The sequence below is a fragment of the Plecotus auritus genome (assembly GCF_963455305.1).
Source record: "Plecotus auritus genome assembly, chromosome: 7".
NCBI lineage: Eukaryota > Metazoa > Chordata > Mammalia > Chiroptera > Vespertilionidae > Plecotus > Plecotus auritus.
In genome coordinates, this window is record NC_137774.1 from 71,250,571 (window position 1) to 71,275,918 (window position 25,348).

A 25,348-nucleotide genomic window follows, 5' to 3' on the forward strand; every position below is an offset into this window, starting at 1 on the left:
GACGAGGGAGCCGGGAGGCTTCACGGGCTCCGCCAATCAACGGCCGGCGTTCGAATTCGCGTCCTGTCGCGGCCAATCGAGGGCGCCCGGAGCCGGCGAGAGGGGCGGGGCCAAGGGCGGAGCCCCTGTAGACCTGAGGCGCGCGCCCCCCTAGACGGGCCAATGGAAACGCTGGGTGCGTTTGAAAACTAGAGCGGGCGGCGGGGCGGGTCTGCGCGTGCGTGGGGCGGTGCGCGCTGGGCTGGCCGGCGGCTGGTGCTGCTTAGACTGAGGCGACGGAGGCGACGGAGGTTGCGGGCGCAGGTGGCGATGGGGAGCGGCGGTGGTGAGCGCGGGGCGCAGGGTGCGGGCGGCGGCGGGCGGGCGGCCCGAGACTGCGCAGGTCGGCTCGAGCCCTTTGGCCTAGGGTCCCGGCGGCACTTGCCCGGCGCGCAGTTTAAATGCCAGACGGCGCCCAGGTCCGCGTGAAAGCCCCGCGCGGGTCCCAGCACTTGTAGAGGACTGTGAGCACTGCCGCGGTTTCGGTAGTTATCGCCGTGGCGGTTAAGCGTTTCCGTGTCTGTCCTACATCAAGGGAATGAGGACAGTGTGGTAAAAATCCATGTAATCTGTGGGAACTGGTCACCCTGAGTGTAGGTCGGGCTTTCGTGGCACGTTAACTGCTGATGGGAAGACCCAGGTTAAGAGCGGGGCGGGGGCCGGAGTGCTGTATGGGAAACCAGGTAAATTGTAGGTGAGGGGTTCCTGCCCGGGGGTTTCTAAGTCCTCTACTTAGAATGAGGAAGGAGCTGCTGTAGTTGGAATGACCCTTTCCCCAGCCCCACCATGGGGAGAGAGGAGGACACTGGGCAGAGGGGGGACCAAGCTGTCCTGCAATTTCAGCCTTTGATTCCCTGTGAAACTGACCCTCTTAGTTTGGACTCGAAAACCAGGTTGTTCCCAAGTCCACGGATCCTTATTGAACATTATGCATTTTAGTCATGTATGCAAATGGAGCAAAGAGATCAGCAAGGGTTCCAGGGGGCTTCATTGAGAGACCTCATCCCATTGGCTGCTTGTTTCCCCTTCCTGGTTATCATCGGAGCTCTGGATCAGAAAGTTTCCCAATAGCCAAGTTACATGATTTTCTGCTATTCACCATCGATACTTACTGAATATTTAAATAAATGATGATGTCTTCTGTTATCCTTGTAATACTACTCCTTTATTCTTTGTTGGGGACTAGAAATATGGCTGATTCCTTTCGTGGGAAAGGGGACAAACTGTTAAATCATCTTCAGATATAACTTCATATCAGTATAGCTCCTTTCCAACACATCACTGAGACCATTCTGATTCTTTTTAAGTGATCCACTGTAGGTGTGCCAAGTGTTTCTGTTATCCTACAAAGCGAAGAATAAGAAGAAGACCCAGAAACTTAACCATCTTGAGTCTCCCAGAGGATGTGCTCTTTCATATCCTGAAATGGCTTTCTGTTGGGGACATCCTTGCCGTTCGATCTGTAAGTTGCCAGATGAAAATAGCGTCAGCCCTAGCATTGTTGGTCATTCCATCAAGGTTTCATATTCTTAAATGTCAGAACAGAACTTTGGCTTCAAAAGAGAACAGAGAAACAAGGATGATAATTGTTAATAGATGCTTGAGTTTGTTCTGATCATAGAAAAGCTAAAAGTAGTACATTCACTATAATCTTTAACAGAGAAGCCACTTTTTTATGGCAGTAAAATTTGTATCTCTTAAGACATAAGACATTATATCTGAAATTAACACTGTATCTCGATTTTACTTGAAAAATACATTTTTAAAATTTTTTTGAGAAAAATTAAGATATCATTAAAAAGAATAAAAGTATATCCTTGAGAACAAATCCCATGTAATATTCAGTACTGAAAGGGACATTGGAACTGCAGCCTCATTTTGAATGACTTAACCCAAGGCATACAGTAAATTCATGGGAAAACAAGAACCCACTTCTCCAACTCCCAAAGCCGCCTCCATTTGGGTTATAATATCCATGGGTGCTGAGTTTCCAATGGTGGTGGGAACATTAGCGCTTAAATTGCTAACCAGTGATCAGGGCTCCCGCCCAGAGCAGAGGCTCCAGATCCTAACTGAGGCTGTTGTCAGTCTTTTCCAAGAGTCCTTGTTGACCTCTAGACTCCATTCATGCTCCCACTGCAAGACTCCAGGCAGAACAATACAAAACAGATTTTTGGCCCTTCCTGGTTTGGCTCAGTGGAGCCTTGGCCTGCGGACTGAAGGGACCCCCAGGGTTTGATTCTGGGGAAGGGCACATGCCTAGGTTATGAGCTCGATCCCCGGTAGGGGGCGTGCAAGAGGCAGCTGATCAATGATTCTCATCATTGATGTTTCTTTCTTCCCTTCCTCTCTGATATTAATAAAATTTTTAAAACAACAAAAAACAGATTTTGTCCTAGCTGCTCCTGTTAGACTTGGTTCCTCTGTCCTTTGTAGCTATATATCGTACAGAGGTGTCATCCCCTCTTTCTCAGTCTAGATCAGCCTTGGGCAAACTACGGCCTGCGGGCCGGATCCGGCTGTTCTATCCGGTTCTCTTGCTCTCCCCTCTGCTCCTTTACTTTGAATTTATATTAGTTCACACAAACACTCCATCCATGCTTTTGTTCCGGCCCTCCGGTCCAGTTTAAGAACCCATTGTGGCCCTCGAGTCAAAAAGTTTGCCCACCCCTGGTCTAGATGTTTATTCCCCCTTCCAGGACCACTGTCTCCACCTTTAGAGCCACAGATAAATTTATTTCTGGGCTCTTTTTTCTATTCAAAGTCACTGTTACTTTAAGACAGAGTGGGGCCTTTACTACTGGGGTAGGGAAGGGGACAGGAGGCCCTACATTCTGTCTTCAAGAGCTCCAGAGGCATGGCTTCTGGGAAGGTCCCTTAATTCCCACCTACCCTGCTTCCGTTGCTCTGCAGGTGCACTCCCACCTGAAGTACCTGGTGGACAACCATGCCAGCGTGTGGGCATGTGCCAGCTTTCAAGAGCTATGGCCTTCTCCAAGGAACCTGAAGCTCTTTGAAAGGTATCTCTGCACCCTGGGAATAGCTTGGTTTTCTCCCATCTTGGGGTGTCCCTGATATTTCAGTGTGTGTCTCAAGGCCTGACCTGGGAATGATTTTCTTCCTGTAGCCTCTGCCAATTCTTTATCCCCTCAAGGAAGCAACTAAGGGCAGTCAACCTCACCCACTGAGTCACATGACTTCCAGCACAGTCATCAGTCATCTGTATATACCACCAGCACAGACCTAACTCTCATTAGTCACAGTGGTGCTTCTGAAGAGTCCCACTTGGGCTGTGACCCATCCCTTGTGACTCAAACTCAGGTCGCCGGTGTGTGGAAACTTCATTCAGCTCTCTTTTCTTTTGGTCAAAACCATATGATTTAAATCTTAATGCATTTCATTCACTGGCTGATCCCATCCCCCTGCTAGAGATGGGACCCAGAGGCAGGACCAAAGTGGGTGTGAGCCCTAAGGCCTGTGAATCCTAGTGTGGCAATGACTAAACACACCGTCCAAGTGTGCCAATAGTTTCAGGCAGGCCACCTGAGATGTAACCCACAAACTATATATACAATTTACCCTTTTTAAAGGTGCAACTTGATGATTTTTTAATATAGTCACAGTTATGCAACCATCAACACTACCTAACTTTATAACATTCTCATTACCCCAAAATGAGACCCTGTACCCATTAGCAGTCATTTCCTATTTTACCTGCAATCCCCCAAACCCTAGAAAACTGCTAATCTGTTTCCTCTCTCTGGATATGCCCATTATGAACATTTCATATAAGGAATCATACAACATGTGGTTTCTTTCACTTAACATGTTTTTAAGGTTCATATGTGTTGTAGCATGTCATGGATAGATAATATATAACTGCATTACCTAAAAAAAGTTGCTATTCAGAAAATAAGTACTCTAGTTTCAATTGCTGTGATGGAACATAACCTTGATGGAATATAATTCTGTTGTATTTTATGTTCTTAATGTTGTAGGGCTGCTGAAAAGGGAAATTTTGAAGCTGCTGTGAAGCTAGGCATTGCCTACCTCTACAACGAAGGCTGTAAGTCCTTGCAGGGCTGGAGCTGGCGTTGCCCCTCTTGGTATTGATGTTTTAGATTGAACAAGCATAAGCTCTTCTCAGTGTTTGTAATTTAGTTGCTCTTCTTACTATATCTGGAGGTCTGCCTTACTGTCTTCTCCAAGGAGCTTGTGCCCAGAGGTGCCCTACTGAGGGGCCCATTGATGAAGTTTGATTTTTGAACGTTGGAAGATTCACCTCTCATTTTAATAAATCTTTTCATTTCAGTCAGCAAAGAATGACTGAGCAGAGCCTTAGAATAAGGGCCACTCAGGCAGCAGCCTTTCCCTGGCTGCCTGCCCTCTGTCCAGTTAATACCAAAACCTGTGTGTAGACTCTGTCTCCTTGCCTCAGCCACAGTTCCTCTGTGGAACTCTGGGGCAGTGGTCAAAGTGTGCCTAATTCCGTAGGATATCAAGAACACAGGTAGCCAAGGCTCTAGTCTGGAGGCAAGTACAAGCAGGTCAAAGCCAGCATGGTGACTGAATTTCTTTACCCCCAAAGGTCAGGTGCTCTTTGAAAGAATCTTATGTGTCCTACCAATTCCTGCCTGCTTGCTTAGCACACTAAGGACTAGCCTAAGGTCCATCCTGTCTAGTTCCCAAAACACACAAAGATTTGAGTATAACAGCTGTTTTTCTGCTTCTAAAAGATCTGGCATCTTATTGAGAAATAGCCCCTGCATGTGGTCAGTTGACAAGACTGTTGTGACTAATAGAAACAATGAGCATTCCTCCAGGCTGAGAAAAGCTGCAGTCCTGCCCCAAACCTCCCATCCGATAGCAGTTCCCAGACATAATAAGCATACCATACAACTCACCCATCCAAAGTATACAACCTAGTGATTTTTAGTATATTCACAGAGTTGTGCAGCCATCACTACTGTCTAGTTTTGGAAATTCTCATTACCCCCAAAATAAACTTGTTAGCAGGGGCTTGCCAGCAGTACCCAACAGGAGGGAGGGTGGGTATATAACACCTTCACAGAGACCACCTTCCCAACCTTCAAAATCCAGGCTGTTGGGAAGATCGTGGCAGAGGTACATGATTCACAAAGTAGGGGGAGAAAGGGAAGGAACCCCAAATTCTGGAGGGCTTTTATCTCTTAAAACACCAGCAGCTCTGCACTACAGTGGACTTGGGGTTTTAGACTTTCACAAAAGATCATGGAGAACGTTCACATTTGTCCTTGAGACATCCCTGGGTTATGTTCTATCCACCTCTACAGTGTCTGTGTCTGATGAGGCCCGTGCAGAAGTGAATGGCCTGAAAGCCTCTCACTACTTTAGTCTCGCTGAGCGACTGAATGTCAGTGCTGCGCCTTTCATTTGGCTCTTCATTCGCCCTCCGTGGTCAGTGTCTGGAAGCTGCTGCAAGGCTGTGGTTCATGAGAGCCTCAGAGCAGAGTGCCAGCTACAAAGAGTGAGTCCTGACCAGGGGCGCATGTAGGGTGGGCAGTGCTGGGCAGTTCAAGCCCCATAGAATCCTGGGAGGTGAGAAACCTTGAGGAGAGATGCTGTGGACCATACAAAGTCAGAGACCTGAGGGCAGTGGAGGCACAGAAAATCAATAGTATGGATGTAGGAGCATCTGGAAATGCCCAAGCAGGAGAGGAGGCCTCAGAGCCGGGGTTCAGGGGAATCTGATGAGCTGGACTGACAGCTTGAAAGGCAAGACAGAGGTTCCATGAAGCAGGCAGTCCTCTGCAAACCCCACAGACTGGGAGGGGCAGCCCCGGATGTTCTCTCCTCTGGTGGTCATACTTCTTTCTCCTCCTTTTCTTAGACTCACAGAGCGTCCATACTGCACTGCTTGGGGAGAGTACTGAATCTTTTTGAGGTGAGTTGAGTTATCCATCCCACTTGGGTTCTGAGTTTTATGTGTGCCTGGCCTGGGTGAGCATACAGAATACAGCAGCTTCACATTTCCATGCTGCTCACCTTTCTGTCAGCCACAGACAGAAAGGTGAGCAGCATGAGGAAGGATGAGGAAGTAAGTGAAAGGCAACAAAAGGGGCTGTCCAGGGTTCAAAGCCAGAGTCCTGACTGTGAGAGGCTGCATGGAGCTAGGCAGAGTGTCTGAGTGTGCTTATTTGTTTCATGGTTCTACTATTGGTGAGCCTCTCCCACTCCTCACCCAGACCTCTCCACATTTGAGAAAGCTTTAACAAGCTTTGTTATTAAGGAACTCCCTCTGCAGCAAAGTCAGGGAAGGTGGTGGCTTCTGGTGACAGGTGTGCATTGACAGTAACAGGAAGGTACACTGAGCATGAGGGAGAAGGTGGAGGAGCCCCAAGATAGCCTCCAACATCACCATTTGGGGGGTTCAGTGTGGAGGGCTTGCCCTCCAGTGAGCCTAGGGCCAAACCAAACACAAACCTGGTCAAGGAGAAAACAGAACCTGTGAGGGCAGAACTTGTGAATTCAGTTTCCCCATTGATTGTCAAATGTATGTCTTTAGAGAAATAATTTCTACTCTGATTCTTATTAAAAAGCAATGCATGGGGACACTTAGAGATATGGAGAAAGATGAAGATGCTTACTAGAATGGTTAGCAGAAAGAGAATAAGAAAAGAATAAACTGCTTGGACTTATTCCAGGATGAAGAGAAAAAGAAGCAGGCTCGTGATCTGTTTGAAGAGTCTGCCAATCAGGGATGTTTGACCAGCTCGTACCTCCTCTGGGAAAGTGACAGAATGACGGATGTGAGTGGAACAGGGTCTGGGGAGAGGAGGAATTATGTTGGCCAAAGGCACAGTCTCCAAATTGGCCCTTGGACGAGGTTGTCAGCACAGGAAGGATCCTCATCTAGTAGGCTGGGAACCGCTGCTTAGTGGGCCACTTTCAGCACTGCCCCAAAATGACCACCGTCATTTGGAGAAGGCTTGGAAGAAAGTGCAGCCAGAGACCCTCTGGGGATGTTGGGGGAACATTTAAAGATCCCGTAGGTCAGTTCTGAATTTTTCCAGAGACACAACCATGTAAAGTCATGGTGACTTTCTTCCATTGACAGATGTCTGATCCCGGACGATGCCTACACAACTTCCGGAAACTCAGGGACTATGCTGCCAAAGGCTGCTGGGAAGCTCAGGTGAGGAGGGAGCTGGCCTTTACCTCCTGGACTCTCACTCAGGAGGCAATAAAACTGGAGTTGTGTCTTTGTCTTAAAGGAGTTTAGCTCTGGGGTGTGTGGGAGGAGAGCCTGGAACTGCTGCCTTCTTCTCTGTCCATTACCACCCTATTGTCTCCAAGCCCATTGCCTCTAAGCCAGTCTCTTAATTTCTAAGTGCCTTGGGACTGCATTTGCTGTCAAAATTCATACTGGTCTAAAGTTGTCTTGCAGGTAAAGCTTACCTCAGCAACAGATCTTGAAGCTCTTTAGAGCAGGTGGGCATGTGGAGCGCTGTCTTATTCTCATTATTTGACCTGCTCACCAGGTTGTCCAGTGTCAGAACCAGAACCCTTAGGGATTTGTAGTTGGTGTTCTTTAAGCACTCTCCCCTTGTAGCTGTAAAGTTGTGATTTTAAGACAAAGAAAGCCAAGCAGGTAGAAGCTCAACCAATCAAGTGGATGGTTGAGAGTCACCTACCCTCAAAAGCTAGGAAAGAAATCACAAAGCGGTAGGTGGCTCAGCCTGGCATGTCACAGAGTACTGTAATGTTTATGTCCAGAAAGGCAGTCAGCAAATTTATAAGACATGACAATCACAATGTGGTTCTACTTGAAGCTCAAACTCCTCAATTAGAATAATAAGGTCCTGCCGAAACCGGTTTGGCTCCGTGGATAGAGCGTCGACCTGGGGACTCAAGGGTCCCAGGTTCGATTTAGGTCAAGGGCATGTATCTTGGTTGCGGGCACATCCCCAGTGGGGGGTGTGCAGGAGGCAGCTGATTGATGTTTCTCTCTCATCGATGTTTCTAGCTCTCTATCCCTCTCCCTTCCTCTCTGTGAAATATCAATAAAAAATATATATATATATTTAAAAAAAAAAAAAAGAATAATAAGGTCCTGATGAAGTCCGCAGGGCCTCAGTGCCCTCTGAGAAAAGAGGAAATAAGCACAACTGAGGAAACAGAGCAGCAGCATTCCCATCACTGCTGGCTGAAAGGGCAATGCATTTTAATCAGATCACAGCTGGTCACATTAGCAGATTATGTATATTTATGTGTGTTTTTTAATAGATAGCTAATGACTTCAGAAAATACACCATTTGTAACAATAGCTGTTTTTGCTGGCAGAGATATAATAAAATAGTGTTCCAATTAATGGGTGTGAACATCGAGTCCTGCCTTTCAGAAAGCACTTGCACATAAGTAGCAAAATGCTTAGTTGAGCCATCCCTGTGGACTGATCATGTGAGCAGACAGGTACAGGTACTAAAAAGGCTGCACAAAGATGTTCCAAAATAATAGTAAAACACATCAGAAATACCTGAAAAAGAAGAACAAGTGAAACATGTTTACAGATATTTCATTTCCTAAGGAACCATGTTATTATTGTTAGGTGAGCAAAGAATAGATTAGATGTGTATATACTGTAAACACAAATGCATATACACACTGTTATTCGTGCATAGAAAAATCTGAAAGGAAATACATAGAAATGGTTGATAGTAACCATTTCTAAGCTTAGTGGGTGCTGGGTGGGTCTTGTGCAAAGCTCAGTTAATCCTCACATCCATCTACCAAAGCAAGTGCTATATGCCACTTCATGAAAAGCGAAACTGAGGCATAGAACAGTCCCTCAATTTCCCAGCAGTCACATTCAGGCTCAGATTTTAAAGTCAAGTCATCTGAGCCCCCAGCCTGCTCTTTGCCACTTTACTATGCAGCTTCCTTCTGGAGTATCTAGTTTCACAGTTGGGAGTTGAATAGAAATATACTTTTTTTTTTTTAAGTTGCTGAACACTTATTGGTTGAACTGCTATACCAGGTTAGAAAGGGGACTAACATTTCATTACATACCTTTTATCCTTTTTAAAATTCTTTATCATGTGATATATTACTTATTTCAAAAGGAATTATTAAAATCTTAGTCATGCCCTAACCGGTTTGGCTCAGTGGATAGAGCGTCGGCCTGCGGACTGAAGGGTCCCTGGTTGATTCCAGTCAAGGGCATGTACCTGGGTTGCGGGCACATCCCCAGTAGGGGGCGTGCAGGAGGCAGCTGATCGATGTCTCTCTCTCATCAATGTTTCTAACTCTCTCTTCCTCTCTGTAAAAAATCAATAAAATATATTTAAAAATAAAAAATAAAATAAAATCTTAGTCATACTGGTTCCAGAAGGCTTGAGGCATAAGGAGGGCAAATGTGTATACACATGTCTTCTCTCTCAAAAGCTCTTCACATTTGGAAATGGAAAACCTGAAAAGTCACTGCTTTGTGCTAATTCTGCATGTCTTTACTTCTCAGCTGTCTTTAGCCAAAGCCTGTGCAAATGGAAACCAGCTTGGACTAGAAGTGAAAGCATCCAATGAGATAGTCTGCCAGCTCTTTCAGGCTTCCCACGCTGCTAATAAGCAGGAGGTCTTTTCCGTGCAGAAGGGACTCAACGACACGATGAGGTGAGGGGTTCAAGCCAGAGCTTCTGATTGGAAGGCAGAGTGACCACTGGTCTCTGGTGCAAAGGGAGCTATCGATTCTGTTTCACCTGAGCCACCTATCACAGAGCACTCTGTGTTGTCAACCCCACTAAGATCACCCCATTTGTGTGTGTGTGTTTTCTAAGTTATCCAGGGCTTTTAAGAGAAAATATTTGTGCCCTAACCGGTTTGGCTCAGTGGATAGAGCGTCGGCCTGCGGACTGAAGGGTCCCAGGTTCGATTCTGGTCAAGGGCATGTACCTGGGTTGCGGGCACATCCCCAGTAGGGGGCGTGCAGGAGGCAGCTGATCGATGTCTCTCTCTCATCGATGTTTCTAACTTTCTATCCCTCTCTCTTCCTCTCTGTGAAAAATCAATAAAATATATTTAATAAAAAAAAAAAAGAGAGAGAGAGAGAGAAAATATTTGTCCTAAAAAGTGTTGCTCTCTCCAATTTTCCTTTTTAAGCCTCAGAACAAGTTAAACCATTTTAAACATCTTTCTGAAGCCCCCAAACCACCTTTTCTTTATAAGCTATCATTATGATCATCAACTTGGTGTGTGAAACTCCATGGCTGTCTCAGCCAGCCTGAACCAGGAGCTATGCCCTCTGGAGCAGCTGCAATGTGCCCAGTGTCCTGAATCCCCAGCAGTACCCACCTCTTCCTGCAGGTTCATTTTCCTCCAAGGTTTAGAGATAAGGCACTTCTTACATTCAATTACAGAACATGTTAGTAAAATGGAAAATGTGAATAATTTCCTAAGCTTATGTAAGAGATTTCTAATACATTTGGATTTATAATGGGCAGGCTCTGGGTATACTCTAGTAGACAATGCCCAGCACATAGTAAATTCTCAGTAAACATTTACTTTTAGAAGGATCTAGCTTTTCCTAGAGAGGCTTAATGTCTAACACACATGGTGAGGGATGCATCATCCTTAGATCCCACATTAAATGTCACAAAGCTTTTGTGCTTTGTGCCTGTGGTGGTGGTGGCAACCCCTCCCCCCGCTCCTCTCAGCTCTTCCCTTTTTCTGTTGGAAGAAATATGCTGATAACACCTTGTGCCCCTCTCAGTCTGCCCTTCTTTTTTTTTTTTTTGGACTTGCTATTTTGGGAGCAGCAGGGTGTAATAAATTTCACTTTTTTTTTCCTTGTTAAGAACTAAAATAATTTTATTGAGATAATAACATTTCAGCCCTTGAGTTGAGCATCTTTCCATTTTCCTCTGTGCCTAGCAACTGCCAACTTTTTCTCTTTTTTTACTGAGGTATAATTGACATGTAACATTATATTAGTTTCAGATTTAACCATTTTAAAGTATATACTTTGGTTATTCTGTTTTTATAAGCCAGATTAAGCTTGTTAATCTGTTTGTGTAGGGGAACTTCCTCTTCTGTTCCAATAGTGGCTGGTTTAAACCTCAAACACCTGATACTCATGCTGTCTTCCTCCTTCTGGGAGAAACTAGAGGCTTGTCTTCCTCCTTCATCCTTTCCTCCTTCCATTCCACCTCCATTGCTTCCCTCCTCCTTCCATTCCACCACTTTGATCCCATCTTTCCCTCCTTCCCTCCGCATTTAAGAGATGTTTCTGTCCTGGCTGACACCAGGATCCCATCTACCCTGTCTGTGCAGAATCACGATTTTTCTCTCTCTTCTATTCTCTGCGCCCCCTCTCCTTTGTTCAGAAAGGCATTTCCTGTACTCTGGTATCCTTCCCATTGCACGCAGCATTCCTTTGTGATGCCTGTGTCCCTGACCCCAGGCTGTAGCCCTCTAGAGGAAGGACCTCATGTGTGTTGGCTCTGTGCTCCATCAGGGTTGGTGGGTGACTAAGAAAGTCCAGTTCATGGGCTCAGTGCATTCTGCTTTAGTTGTGTTCTTGGCTCTTTGCTCCAATGCAGAAGGTTTTGGTAAATGACCCCATAGGTGAGTTGCAGGAGGGCCAAAGCTCTCGCACCTTTGAGTGTCTTTTCTCTGGTCCTGGGGTCTGTGATCTGTCTCACCTCTACCTTGCCCCTTACCTGTGAGTATCAGGTCTTTCCAGTGCCTGGGGGACCTTGTGGGGGAGGCAGAGACACAGATATATGAGCCCACCTACCTCCCAGAAACAATGTCAGGAGATGTGGGGCCTCCCTAACCCCCTTGAATATAGCATCTCAGCCTGGGATGGTTCCTGGGTAAACCAATAGTGCAGATGACCAGCTCTCTCACTTGAGACAGATGGACCATCTGGATTGGGAGATAGGACACTCATAAATGCTCGCTCTAGTGTTCAGGGGTGGTGCTCTTCCCAAAGGTACATTCTAATCGACTGGCTGGTAGAAGTTGCCACCATGAAGGACTTCACAAGCCTATGCCTTCACCTGACTGTGGAGTGTGTGGACCGATACCTACGGAGGAGGCTGGTGCCCCGGTACAGGCTCCAGCTGCTGGGCATTGCCTGCATGGTCATCTGCACTCGGTGAGAAGCTCCCCACAGCTATGCCCTAGTTCATAGGCTGGCTTTTCAGTGAAATAAAGCTTCATTGCCCCATTTGGTTAGATGGGGGTTTGAATTTTAGGGAGTGCCCAAGCCACGTAGTCCTTCCCACAGGGACAGCTGAGCTGGGTGTGTGGGCAGCCACTCATCCCAGCACATGGTCTCAGGACCCAGAGTGTGGCCTTACTTGGTGAGGGTGACTCAATAAGGAGGGAAAGTTATAGTCCTCCACCCAAGATCATGAAAGATTGCTTGTTGGCAATCAAGTTCCCAAGAATGTGTTTCTCAATCTTATTTATTACCTAAATCTGCTGTCTTGAACAAATACCTGTCCACCCAGTTTTGCCTTTGGAAGTAATATAAATAGTGATTCCCACCATACATTTTGTATTTTCTAGTTTTCCTAAACCAGATGGTCTGCCATTTCCCCTGGGCAGTGCTTTCCAGACCAACAGTCCTTGTCTGCAAGGCTTGGGGGAAATAAGGAACCAGGTTCATTGCACACAGTGGTATGAATTACAGGGAGATTGATTTCTTTTGCACAATAACCCAGAGGCATAAGATCCAGGCTCATCATGTCATTGGGATGGATTTTCTGTTTTATGGAGGTCACAGAGGAACCCTAGTTTCTGTCTTATTCTCTGCCACCACCATTCCATGACCCCTAAAAGCATGGTCGTATGACCATAGGTGGAGGGAGCATGATGGACTCAGGGTCAGCAAGCAGACTGCTGCACACTGTTTGGGCCCCTCAGTATTTCAGGTCTCCTCACCAGAGAGCACTGAATAGACAGGGCCCCTGCCTCCTGTATCTAGGTGGCATACTTACATCCTTGCCCACAGAAACCAAGTTATTGGATCACAAACTGACAAGCGGTGAGATGCTAATTTCTTTAAAATTTTTAAAAATTTTAAAATTTCTTTAAAATTTTTAGAGGCTGAGATAACCCCACCTCTGCTCTCAAAGCAGCACTTGCCATGACTCCAAGCACAGGGCTCTCATCAGCTACACTTGCATCTCAGCCTTTCAGCACCTGTGGTCCCCATGCCTCAGCAGGTGTGGGAGCTGCAGAGTCTTAGAACAAAATGATCACAGGCCTGGCCCCAGTCCACCCTCACCAGGGGAGGCACCCTCAGCAGGCCACTGGACCAGTGTGTTCACTGATAGTTGGCTTTCGTGGAGAAGAGAGAACAGGGTAACCACCTGCCTAATAGACCATCAAATTTCCAGTGGCCAGACTCTGTGCTATGTACAAACCTTCAAACAACCTCTAGCTCAGTTCTGTTGGCTCACCTACCTCCTAGATTTAAGCCATTTATACTCACTGTGGAATCTGGCACAAAGCAGGGCAAATCCCCCTAACTCACCAAGAGGATTGACCAGTCACGTCATTCATTAGTGTCTTTGGCAGAAACATCTGTGTGCCTGGTGGTCCAGCCACTCACAGTGGTCTGTGGCACTAATCCCTCCTCCTTTCCAGCCCGTTATGACAGGGTTATGTGACTTCTTCAGTTCCCATCTGTAGCCACATGCATGCAGGTCTATTCTTTGACCCCCCCACCCCCACCCCCAGCCTCTTTTACTGAAGCCTAAAGTGATTGCCTCACTGAGGGAATTGAGCTCAACTCTCAGACCACATCTCATATTCCAGGTTCATCAACAAAGAGATCTTGACAATCCGGGAAGCCGTGTGGCTCACAGACAATACGTACAAGTATGAGGACCTGGTGAGGATGATGGGAGAGATCATTTCTGCACTGGAAGGGAAGATTCGAGTAAGTTGCCTTTTTTCTTTTTCTTTGTAAATCCAAGTGGAGGTCACATGAGGGAGTCGCAGGATCTGAGGGCAACCTCATAGCATTGAACTTTCCTGCTCTGAGAAGTCCTGGATCCAGAGGTCATCTTATCACCACATGCCCTGGCAACCATCTTGAACATCAGTCAAGCCAGACTCTGTGCTGGGCCAGCCTCCCTGTTGAGTGGGTAGATGAGCTCTCTGTGTGCTGAGACCCCTCCTCACGTCTGCCTTCCGGTTCTGTCTAGGTCCCTACTGTGGTCGATTACAAGGACATCTTGCTGACGCTGATCCCTATGCCACCAAGAACCCAGCATCTGTGCAGCTTCCTCTGCGAGCTCTCCCTACTGCACACCAGCCTGGCCGCCTACTCCCCAGCACGCCTGGCCGCAGCCGCCCTGCTGCTAGCAAGGTTGACACATGGGCAAAGTAAGGATCCTGCTCTTCAGGCCAGCCACTCAGCACAGGCTGAACTAGGGGCCTGGGCAGTTCCTGGAGTCAGAAGATGATGTTCAGATATAAGTGGGGAGAGGGGAGAAAAAGAAGCAGGCCCACCTCTTCTGGAGAAGAAAACACCAGAATGGACTAAGCCATTCTCTGGGAGTGAGGTTAGGGATGGTTCTAGCTTAAGTACAGGGGTGGACAAAAGTAGGTTTACAATTATAGTACACCAAACCAGCATTTATTCTTGTATTATTATTTATTTATTTTTTAAATATGTTATTGATTTCAGAGAGAGGAAGGGAGAGGGAGAGAGGGCTAGACACATCAGTGATGAGAGAGAATCATTGATCGGCTGCCTCTTGCACGCCCCGCTACTGGGGATTGAGCCTGCAACCTGGGCATGTGCCCTGACCAGGAATTGAACGTTGACCACACTAGCCAGGCTTGTATTATTACTTACTAATTATTATATTACTAGAGGCCCTATGCACGAAATTCGTGCAAGAGTAGGCCTTTGCAGCCCTGGCTGCCTCGGGCCTTGCAGCCCCAGCTTAGTCCAGAAGGACGTCCAGACGGTCGTTCCGCTGTTTGGCCTTTAGGTTGATTTGCATATTACATTTTTATTATTATAGATTTTCCATATAAACAACTTAAGCCTACTTTTGCCCACCCCTGTATTTCCCACACTGTTGACAGTGACCAGGCATGCTTTGTATGTGGAGTCTTTGCAACCCTGAGCTCCAGGAAATCCCACAACAGAACCATCTGGGCTGTATGTGTGAGTGGGTGTCAGAACAGCCCCACCATTCCTGCTTTTCTCCCCAGCACAGCCCTGGAGCACTCAGCTGTGGGACCTCACCGGGTTCTCCTGTGAAGACCTCATACCCTGTGTCTTGAGTCTTCACCAAAAGTGGTGAGTCTTTAAAAGGAAATGGATTCTCCCACCCTACTTCTGCCATAGAGGCTGGGGCCTCAAGTATAGAGAAAAGGAGGGGGCTCTCATGGGAGGACCATCAATCCACACAGACCTTTCCTACAGTAAGTTGTGAGTATCAGAGTTGACATTTAAACATTCCAAAGCCATATTGCATATTTCACTTGATGTGCGTGCAATAGTAGCTCCTCCCAATCCAAGCCAAATTCCATGGGCAGCAGAACTTAATAGAAAAAATAAAACTCTCCCTAACTAGTAGGAATTTCAGTGTAAGACACATGATCTAGCTCATGTGCTGGCAAACTATGGCTCCCAGGCACATACCCGGCTGCAGCCCATCCCAGTTCAGCTTACAGCCCCTCAGACCACTCCTCAGACCACTCACTCTGGTCCCCACTCCCTCCCTACCACATGCATATCTACTAAAGCACCCCAGTGACCTCCTTCCTCCACCAGGCCATGCTGCCTCAGGGTTCTCTTCCCCACACACCAGGGTCTGGGTAATTCCAGCTTTCTGCTTATCATATGTCCCTGGAAGATACATCCACTTCCAGGATTCAGAACACATCTAAACCTGGAGCCCCAGACCAGCCCTGCCACTTATCCAAGCCAGAACCCCTCTCTTCCTGTGACTGGCCATTCCTCCTCATAGATTGTAATTGATGCTCTGCAGACAAGGCCCCCGTCATCCTAGCAGAGACCTCAAGCCAGCCTGTTTCTGTTTCTCTGTTCCTGCATCCCAGGAGTGCTGAAGGCCAATGCATGTTCTTTGTACATTTTGGGATCTGATCCTCTCGGTCTCCACTGCCTGTCCATGATCACTCTCCTAGCCTCCTCCTGAATCACTGCAGTAGAGGCCTCTGAGCATGTTGCTTCTCTTATATCTTCTGGGATGAAATAAGAAAATTACAGCATGGCTCCAGACCTCTCTAACCAGCCTCTGCTCTGGTCTATCCACTGCTTCTCCTCACTCCCTGCTGTGCTTCCACCTTGGGTGGAACCAGTCAGTGTTTCCCGGGCGTTGATATGGGCTTCAGCCACTCTGTTTTCTCCTGTAGTGCCCAGATCTTTTTTTTTTTTTTTTAAGTATATTTTTATTGATTTCAGAGAGGAAGGGAGAGGAATAGAGAGATAGAAACAGCAATGATGAGAGAAAAAAATCATTGTTAGGCTGCCTTCTGCATGCCCCTTTCTGGGAATCAGCCTGCAACCCAGGCATGTGCCCTTGACCGGAATCGAACCCGGGACCCTTCAGTCTGCAGGCTGATGCTCTATCCACTGAGCCAAACCAGCTAGGGCCAGTGCCCAGATCCTGAAGCTGATGGACTGGGGGCGCAGGTGACAGTCAGCTTGTGTCTGACTCCACAGTTGCTCACACTAGGAGTGCAAATAGTTGTTACCTGGCTACCAAAAGTTATTGTTAGGCTGTCTCCCTGTCCCCCAGGGTTTTTTTCTTCCAAACCAGGTAAATCAGAACCATTTATTTAACAAACTGAACTTTTTCTAAGTGTACAATTCAACAGGCTTTTAGTATATTCAGAATTGTGCGACCATCACCACAGTCAATTTTAGAATATTTCACCACCCTCAAAAGAAAAACTCTGGACTTCCAATCAAGATGGCAGTGTAGGTAAATGCAATACATGCCTCCTCCCACAACCACATCAAAATTACAACTAAACTACAGGACAACCATCATTGAGAATGGTCTGAAATCTGGCTGAATGGAAGTCCTAAAACTAGGGAATTAAAGAAGAAGCCACATCAAGACTGGTAGTGGGGTGCTGATGCAGAGCAGGCCGGTCCCACATGTGGTGGATAAAAATTGGGAGGAGAAACCGGTGTGGCTCAGTGGATAGAGCGTCGGCCTGCGGACTGAAGGGTCCCGGGTTCGATTCCGGTCAGGGGCACATACCTTGGTTGCGGGCACATCCCCAGTAGGGAGTGTGCAGGAGGCAGCTGATCGATGTTTCTCTCTCATCGATGTTTCTAGCTCTCTATCCCTCTCCTCTCTCTTCCTCTCTGTAAAAAATTAATAAAATATATTTTTAAAAAAAACTGGGAGGGCTATCTCAGCTGCAGAGGTCACCCCTGAGGAGCAAGGAGGACCAGCCCCATACCAGCACCACCTCCCCACCCCCGCCCCCGCCCCAGCCCAGGATTCCAGTGTGGGGAAGAGAAGTCCCCATAACTTCTGACTGTAAAAACCAGCAGGGATTGAGACTGAGGGAGTTGAGAGCTGCTGGAGTCCCAGGCAATTCCTCTTAAAGGGCCCACACAGAGACTTAACTCAGACATTTTCCATCTGAGCTCTAGCACTGGGCAGTAGCTTAAAAGGCACCAGAGACTTACAGGCTTACAGGGAGGAACTAAATTGTCCAACATCAGGGCAAGAGCTGGAGGAGGGGGGCAGACAGCTTTCTTCCAGACAGAAGTGCTGGCAGAAGCCATTGTTCTTTGATGAAACCTCCCCCAACAGAGCTAGCAGGTGAGTGCCATATCTAAAACTCCATGAACCTGGCTCACACTGTTTGCCCCACCCTGGTGATTTCCTGAGGCCCCATCCCACCCAACTTTCAGGCCCACCCAAGCTGTTTCCAAGGGTTTTTCCATACAAATGGCCTGTTTTGTATGCTTCAGATTTTCCTAAAATTTCTCAAACAAGCAGCATCTGGCCTCAGCCATGCCCTGTACCTCTCGCTAAGTAGCCCCAGGCCCAGCACTAGCAGCAGCCAGTCTTGGTTCACAGCTTGGCCTCCCCTGGGCACTTCTAAGCCCCACATACATAGCCTAGACAGAAGAGCAAATCACTTTGTAGCCCATGCCAAGTGGCCCCAGGCAAAATACAGGCAGTGGCTAACCTTGGCCTATACCTCATGGAATGCCCCAGAGCCAGCACACCCAGTGGACAACTTCAGACCAAGTTGAAGCATCATCACCCAACCACCTCCACAAGCAATACACTCAAGGGGCAGACTTAATGGGCACCAGAACTCAGTCCTGCTCTGTGGGGTGGACCCCTGTACAGCTAATCCTCCATGGAGGTTGGTGGTCATAGCCAGTCCTTGCAGCTGATTGGCCTAGGGGTAAATCCCTCCCATTGATGTGCCAATAGCAGTCAAGGCTCAACTACAAGAGGATGGTGTACACAGCCCACACAGGAGGCGCACCTCAAGTGCCCAGCTTGGGTGATTGGGTAGGCTATGCCACTGGACCCTATAGAACACCTACTAAATTAGTCCACCCTACTAAGGCTGGGAGATGTAGCAGCTCTACCTAATACATAAAAACAAACACAGGGAGGCTGCCAAAATGAGAAGACAAAGAAACATGCCCCAAATGGAAGAACAGAACAAAACTCCAGAAAAAGAACTAAATGGGGATAAGCAATCTAGACGCAGAGTTCAAAACACTGGTTATAAGGATACTCAGTGAACTCTGTGAGAACCTCAGTAGCATAAAAGAGGACCAGTCAGATATGAAGAATACACTAACTGAAATGAATAATTTATAGGGAATCAACAGTACAGTAGATGAAGCTAAGAACCAAATCAGCAATTTGGAATAAAAGGAAGCAAAAAAACACCCAATCAGAACAGCAAAAAGAAAAAGGAATCCAAAACACGAGGATAGTGTAAGGAGTGTCTGGGACAACTTCAAGCTCACTAACATTTGCATCATGGGGTTGCCAGGAGAACAGGCTGGTCTCACATGTGGTGGATAAAAATTGGGAGAGCTATCTCAGCTGCAGAGGTCAAGAAATTGAAAACCTATTTGAAAAAATGACAGAATACTTCCCTAACCTGATGAAGGAAATATAAGTCTAGGAAGTGCAGAGAGTCCTAAATAAGATGAACCCAAAGAGGCCCACACCAAGGCACATCATAATTAAAATGCAAAAGGTAAAGGCAGAGAGAATCTTAAAAGGAAGGGAAAAGCAGTTACCTTCAAGGGAGCTCAATAGAAACTCTGAAGGCCCAAAAGGGATTGGCAAGAAATATTCAAAGTGATGAAAAGTATGGACCTACAACCAAGATTATCCAGCAAAGCCATCATTTAAAATCAAAGGGCAGACAAGAAAAAAAGCTAAAGGATTTCATCACCATCAAACCAGTAAATGTTAAAGAGTCTTCTTTAAGAAGAAGAAAAAAAAGATAAAAAATATGAAAAATAAAATGGCAATAAATACGTATCTATCAACAATTGAATCTAAAAAACAAAATAATAGAAATAGACTCACAGATACAGAGAACATTTTGCCATTTGCCAGATGGAAGGTTGTTTGAGGGGATGGGTAAAAAAGGTGAAGGGATTAAGAAGTATAAATTGTTGCCGAAACCGGTTTGGCTCAGTGGATAGAGCGTCGGCCTGAGGACTGAAGGGTCCCAGGTTCGATTCCGGTCAAGGGCATGTACCTTGGTTGCGGGCACATCCCCAGTGGGAGATGTGCAGGAGGCAGCTGATCGATGTCTCTCTCTCATCGATGTTTCTAGCTCTCTATCCCTCTCCCTTCCTCTCTGTAAAATATCAATAAAATATATTTAAAAAAAGAAGTATAAATTGTTAATACATAATAGTCATGGGATATAAAGTATAGCATAGGGAACATAGTCAGTAAACTATTAACTATGTATGGTGTCAGGTGGGTGCAAGATTTACCAGGATGATCACTTAGTTAATGTAATGTCTAATCACTAGAGTGTACACCTGAAACTAGTATAATAATGTATGTCAACTATAATTGAAAAATAAAAATGGTTTTAAAATGGGGGTGCCTGTACTCCTTACATATATTACCCATATTTCCCCTCCCTTCCAGCCCTAGGCAAACATTCATCTACTGTCAGTCTCTATGGATTTACCTGTTCTGGACATTTCATAGAAACGGAATCATACAATATGTGACCTTTTGTGGCCGACCTCTTCCACCCTCATATTTTCCACTGTAATATTCTACTGTGTGGATATTGTGTTTATAATTTGTGCACTGATGGATGTTTGGATTGTTTCCACCTTTTGGCTGTTATGAATCATGCTGCTATGAACATCCACGGACAAGTTTCTGTGTGAACGTGTTCACATTTCTGTTGGGGATTCACCTGGGATTGGAATTGCTGGATCATAGATGACTCTAGGTTTAACTCTTAGGAACAGCTAGACTTTTCCACAGTGGCACCCTGTTTTACCTCCCATCACTGGGCTGTTCTTGAAAGTATGTTGTCCCCTCTCATTTCAGTGAGGGAGGCTAAAAATGGGAGTCTCTTGGGCTGGGTGTGCTGATAATGCCTGCCCCGGATCCCCACGTGCCCCCCACTGTCCCTCATGTGTCCCTCTGTTTGCAGCTTCCATGATGACGTCCCTAAGGACTATAGACAAGTCTCTCTGACTGCCGTGAAACAGCGATTTGAGGACAAGCGTTACCAAGAGATCAGCCAGGAAGAGGTGTCACCCCCCTACCCTGTCTCCTGGTCGGGGTGGGAACAAGCCACTGCCTGCCCCTTGGGGCCTCCTCTCCCTCTGACCCCGGCTTTCTCTCAGGTGCTGAGCTACAGCCAGGTGTGCGCAGCTCTAGGAGTGAAACAAGAGAGCCCAGAACCCACGTCTTTCCTCAGCTCAGGGGACATTCACACCTTCCTTAGCTCTCCTTCTGCAAGGAAAACCAAGAGGTTAGTAAGCCGTGTCTTAAAGGTGTGATGCGGTGTTGGCTCCTGTGTGCTTGGGCCTGTGTTCCCTCATGACCCCTGCAACTGCCTGAGGGACTTCATACACAGAGGGCTCCTACGGCATAATGGAGAAGGAACAGATTCTATGAAATTGAAGCTGGGTTGAATTCAGGCCTCATGCCCCTGCGCCTGAGCTGCACTCTGCAGTGCTGTCTTCCTTCCTCCAACATTCTGTCTCTTGCTTTGACTGGTACCGTTTGAGGGAAAATGGGCTTGAGCATAGGTTGAGCCCAGCTCAGGCTTTGGCCCTCCATGCACCTGTCACATGTCACCCTCCCTGGGCCCTCAACTCCATGATGTTACTGGCACTCCCTGAACTCCAGCTATAACCTAATTGGTGTCCTCAGTGCCTCCCATGCACCATCATCTCTATCCTAATCTTCTGTGTGTATCCCACTTCTGTCTATCCTATCTCAAAAGTCCTGGCTGTACCACCTGCAATAACTTCTCTTCCCCACCTCACTCACCTAAAGACCTCATATTGATCCTGCAAAGTCCAGATGAGCCAGTACTCTGCACCTCTGGCCTTGCCTCTGGGACTCCAAGGGCAGGCACTGGGTGGCTGTGTTGTCTCTGTCACAGCACACAGGGTAGGGCAGGCACGTCCAAGGACCTAATGCTGCTGCCTATGACTGAGTTCCTGGCCTCCACATCTTAGGAAGCGAGAGAACAGCCTCCAGGAGGACAGGGGCAGCTTCGTCACCACCCCTACCGCAGAGCTTTCCAGCCAGGAAGAGACGCTACTCGGCAGCTTCCTGGACTGGAACCTGGACTACTGCTCTGGCTACGAGGGCGACCAGGAGAGCGAGGGCGAGAAGGAGGGTGATGGTAAGTCCCGTGCCCATGAAGCCACCCAGGGGATATGCCAAGGGGGGCAGCGAGAAAAAGGGCAGCTCTCATCGAGGGCCCCTGGCTTTACCTGCAAGAGAACATGTCCAGGCACAGGTAGACATGTGAGAGAGCAGAGTCCCTAGGACACCACAGCAGCGGTTGGGGAGAAAGGATTTAAGCCAAATGTGTGTCCAGCTTCAGGCAGGCCTGTGTTGATGGAAGGGACTCACCGGGGCAGGGGAAGAGGAAGAAGTCCTGTCTGGAGTTTACAATAAGATCTTTCTAGAACATTGTGTGAGATGTGTCCCCCACTGCCCTGTGCGGCTCTGTGGCTTTGTGCCTCACGCTTTCCTCCAGGGTCCAGGGGAGGCTGCAGGGGCTCTGTTCTTGTGTTTTCAGGCACTTGTCTGCATAGAAAACCCAATTCAAGCAGTTTCTGTCAATCTTCCAATTGCTTGCAAGCTTTTGTGTCCAAGCAATTAAGTAAATTATAAGATGACCAGTTCGTTGTTACTTTCTACTATCCCCAAAGTCCTATTGAGTGCCCCAAGCTTGAAGGAGGCATTTCATCCTCCATTCTTTAACTCAAAGGAGATAGTAGAGGGGACTATCTAGTGAGGTCCAGCATATGTAGCCGAGAGAACTAGGTGAGAGTTGGACCCTAGGCGACCAGGGTCCCAACTTGGTAGGGGGTCACCCTGATGCTTAGTCTGTGGCCTGACTTCTCCTCTGACTTCTCCTTCTCCCATAGTGACAGCTCCCAGCGGCGTCCTTGATGTCACTGTTGTGTACCTCAATCCAGAACAGCACTGCGGCCAGGAATCTAGCGATGAGGAGGCCTGCCTGCAGGATGAGGGATGCCAGGACCTGCACGCCATGGTGCCAAGCACCCAGACACCTCTGGCCCTAGGGCCCAAGCCCTCTCTCTGTGGCAGCAGGGAACTGGGCAAGGACATTACAACCTCAGGGTACTCCTCCGTCAGCAGCGTGAGTCCCACAAACTCCGTGAATGGCGGCCCTCCCCAATCTACCTCAGCACATTCCCCAGGCAGCGACTCGAACACACTGCATTGCCACCATCATGCCAGGAAGTCATGTTTACAGTGTCGTCCCTCAAGTTCCCCAGAGAGCAGTGTTCCCCGGCAAGAGGTGAAAAGGAAAAACCTATCTGCCCCCAGCAAGGAGGACCAGGACACGAACTTGGGCTTCCTGGAGCTGTGAGTGTGTTAGTGTTTGCTGCAGTGAATGTTTGCAGAGAGAGCTGCTGCTGCACTAGAAGTGGGAGCACTGGAGAGGAATGATGTGTAGACCCCAGTGGCCTCAAATGGGGAAGAGAGAACTTAGGAAAGACACTGAGTGGCTTTCACCAGGGGAGTCCCACTCCAGCGATCAGAATGTCTAAATCAGAACAAAACTCAGATCCTTCTCTTTGAAAAGTTTAACCTCAAAGCAACACTGTGTGAAGCCTATTTCTCTGTGATCCCGTGTCCTCCTTTCTCTTTGGGAAGCTTAAGCCCATGGCCTGATAACCCCAGCCCCACTGAACCCCCATCACAATAGTGACAGCTTTCACAATTGAGAACACGTGGTCCAGGTAGCCTGGCACAGCTTCTCCACTCCCTGCATCTATCTGGTTTTAGGTTCTAGGGGGAGCTGAGAGCTCTGAGTACAGGTCTGTCCCAGTGCCCACCTCACCCTGCTCAGGTCATCCTCTCCCTCACAGAGCAGAGGGTCCCGTGGTGAGGGAGCCCTGCCCTTTTCATTATCGGACTACATGTGATGACCAGACATGAAGGCCCTGACTTTTTTTTTTTTCCTATATTTAATTGATTTTTTACAGAGAGGAAGAGAGAGGGATAGAGAGTTAGAAACATCACTGAGAGAGAAACATCGATCAGCTGCTTCCTGCATACCCCCTACTGGAGATGTGCCCGCAACCAAGGTGCATGTCCTTGACCAGAATTGAACTTGGGACCCTTCAGTCCGCAGGCCAATGACTTTTTGCAGGACAGGGCCTTGATGTCTTGGTCATAGGCTTCCTCCCTCCCAGCTCATTTTAGAAATCTGTCCCTCCTCCCAGAGTGATTTGTCTGTGTCCCCAACAGATAGTCTCCATATGAACATCTCTTGCTGTACTGAATTTCTGGGCCATTTCTTTTTAAATAGAAGGTATTAAATTTTTAAAAACAAGGAATTCTTAACATTATTTAGACGCAGCTAAAGATAATCTGACTCAAACCCCCTTAAAGCTATCCTGATACTGTTTATGCAAAAAGAATTTTCCTAAAGAGGTTAGCCAGGAAAAAAACACACAAAAAACATCATTTGTAACATCTGAAGTGTGGCCCAGATGCAGAAGAGCAAGATTCAGAACTGTCTCTGCCTACCGAGCGAGGATGGGTCTGCTGTGGGTTTCTGAGAATAACTAGCCGAGAGACTTGGGGCAGCAGCCAAAACACCTGAGAGATCTGCCCAAGAGCAGTGGCCCTGACCTCTCCACAGTTGAGTTGACCACTGACACACTCGCCTTGCTGTGATAACTTTCGTATCCTCTCAAAATGTCAGAAAGAACCACTTGGCTAGGAGTGTCCCCCAAATGCTCTTGAACCAGAATTACAATCAATGTGTGTGTGTGCGTGCGTGCGTGTATGTCTTCTACTGTAAGAGAATTCTGCAACTGTGTGCCACTGGGCATGTGTGAGCCTGTTTCCTCACCTGTAAGATGGGGCAATAATATCTACCTCACAGGCTTGTTGTGAGGATTAAATGTGAAGAGAATAGTGGAAGCTGAGTGATGTGCATATCTGTACTGCCTTGTCACTTCCTACTGTCACCCAAGTCACATTGGGGCATTTGTCCATGTCCCCTTATCAAAATCCCAACTCTGGGTGGACCCAGTTCTTTGCCTTCTCCCAGCCTGCACCTGTACGGGGAAAACTACTCCTGTGGAGCCTAACACTCCATGGCCACAGTGTGGAGTCTCTCTGCATCTTTCAAAGTTCTAATGATCACCTCAGTGCCCTATGACTGGTGTGGGGTCTCCTAAGTGCTGATGGGAAGCTGTCGGAAGCCGCCCATTGTCCTCTGATTGAGACATTGGTAGCTGAAGCAACTTACACCTGTCAGTCTTATGTAATTCCTTGCTGATTGGCTATTACTGGATATGGGTGGATCCCAAACCTTAATTAAAGGGATTGCAAGGCCAGAGCGGATGGTGGTCCTCCCCCTAGAGGTGGGCTCCCGCCTGGCCCCCATATTCCCAAATGAATACTTTTCTAGTCTCTTTCATTTGTGTGCAGCCTCCTCCAGAACCTGAACCCTGAACCACGCGGGACGTGAAAGGGGTTCCCACAGGAAGCGTTTTCCCCGCCTCTCCTACCTCACAGAGAATTTCATTTTTGGTAGAATGGCATCAGCCTCACCACATTAG

The 25,348-nt window shown here is 47.5% G+C and overlaps 1 protein-coding gene across 1 annotated transcript; it reads left to right on the forward strand.

Moving 5' to 3' along the window:
* Positions 1 to 244: 244 nt before the first annotated feature.
* Positions 245 to 24,701, forward strand: CCNF (cyclin F). Its single transcript, XM_080678147.1, has 17 exons — positions 245 to 325; positions 1,347 to 1,501; positions 2,953 to 3,059; positions 4,038 to 4,105; positions 5,352 to 5,545; positions 5,909 to 5,962; positions 6,723 to 6,827; positions 7,136 to 7,213; positions 9,536 to 9,687; positions 12,008 to 12,172; positions 13,843 to 13,966; positions 14,235 to 14,415; positions 15,256 to 15,343; positions 20,707 to 20,806; positions 20,903 to 21,030; positions 21,746 to 21,915; positions 22,670 to 24,701. The coding sequence occupies exons 1-17, from the start codon at positions 310 to 312 to the stop codon at positions 23,137 to 23,139; spliced, it is 2,355 nt and encodes a 784-aa protein (XP_080534273.1). The 5' UTR covers positions 245 to 309; the 3' UTR covers positions 23,140 to 24,701.
* The last annotated feature ends 647 nt before the right edge of the window (positions 24,702 to 25,348 follow it).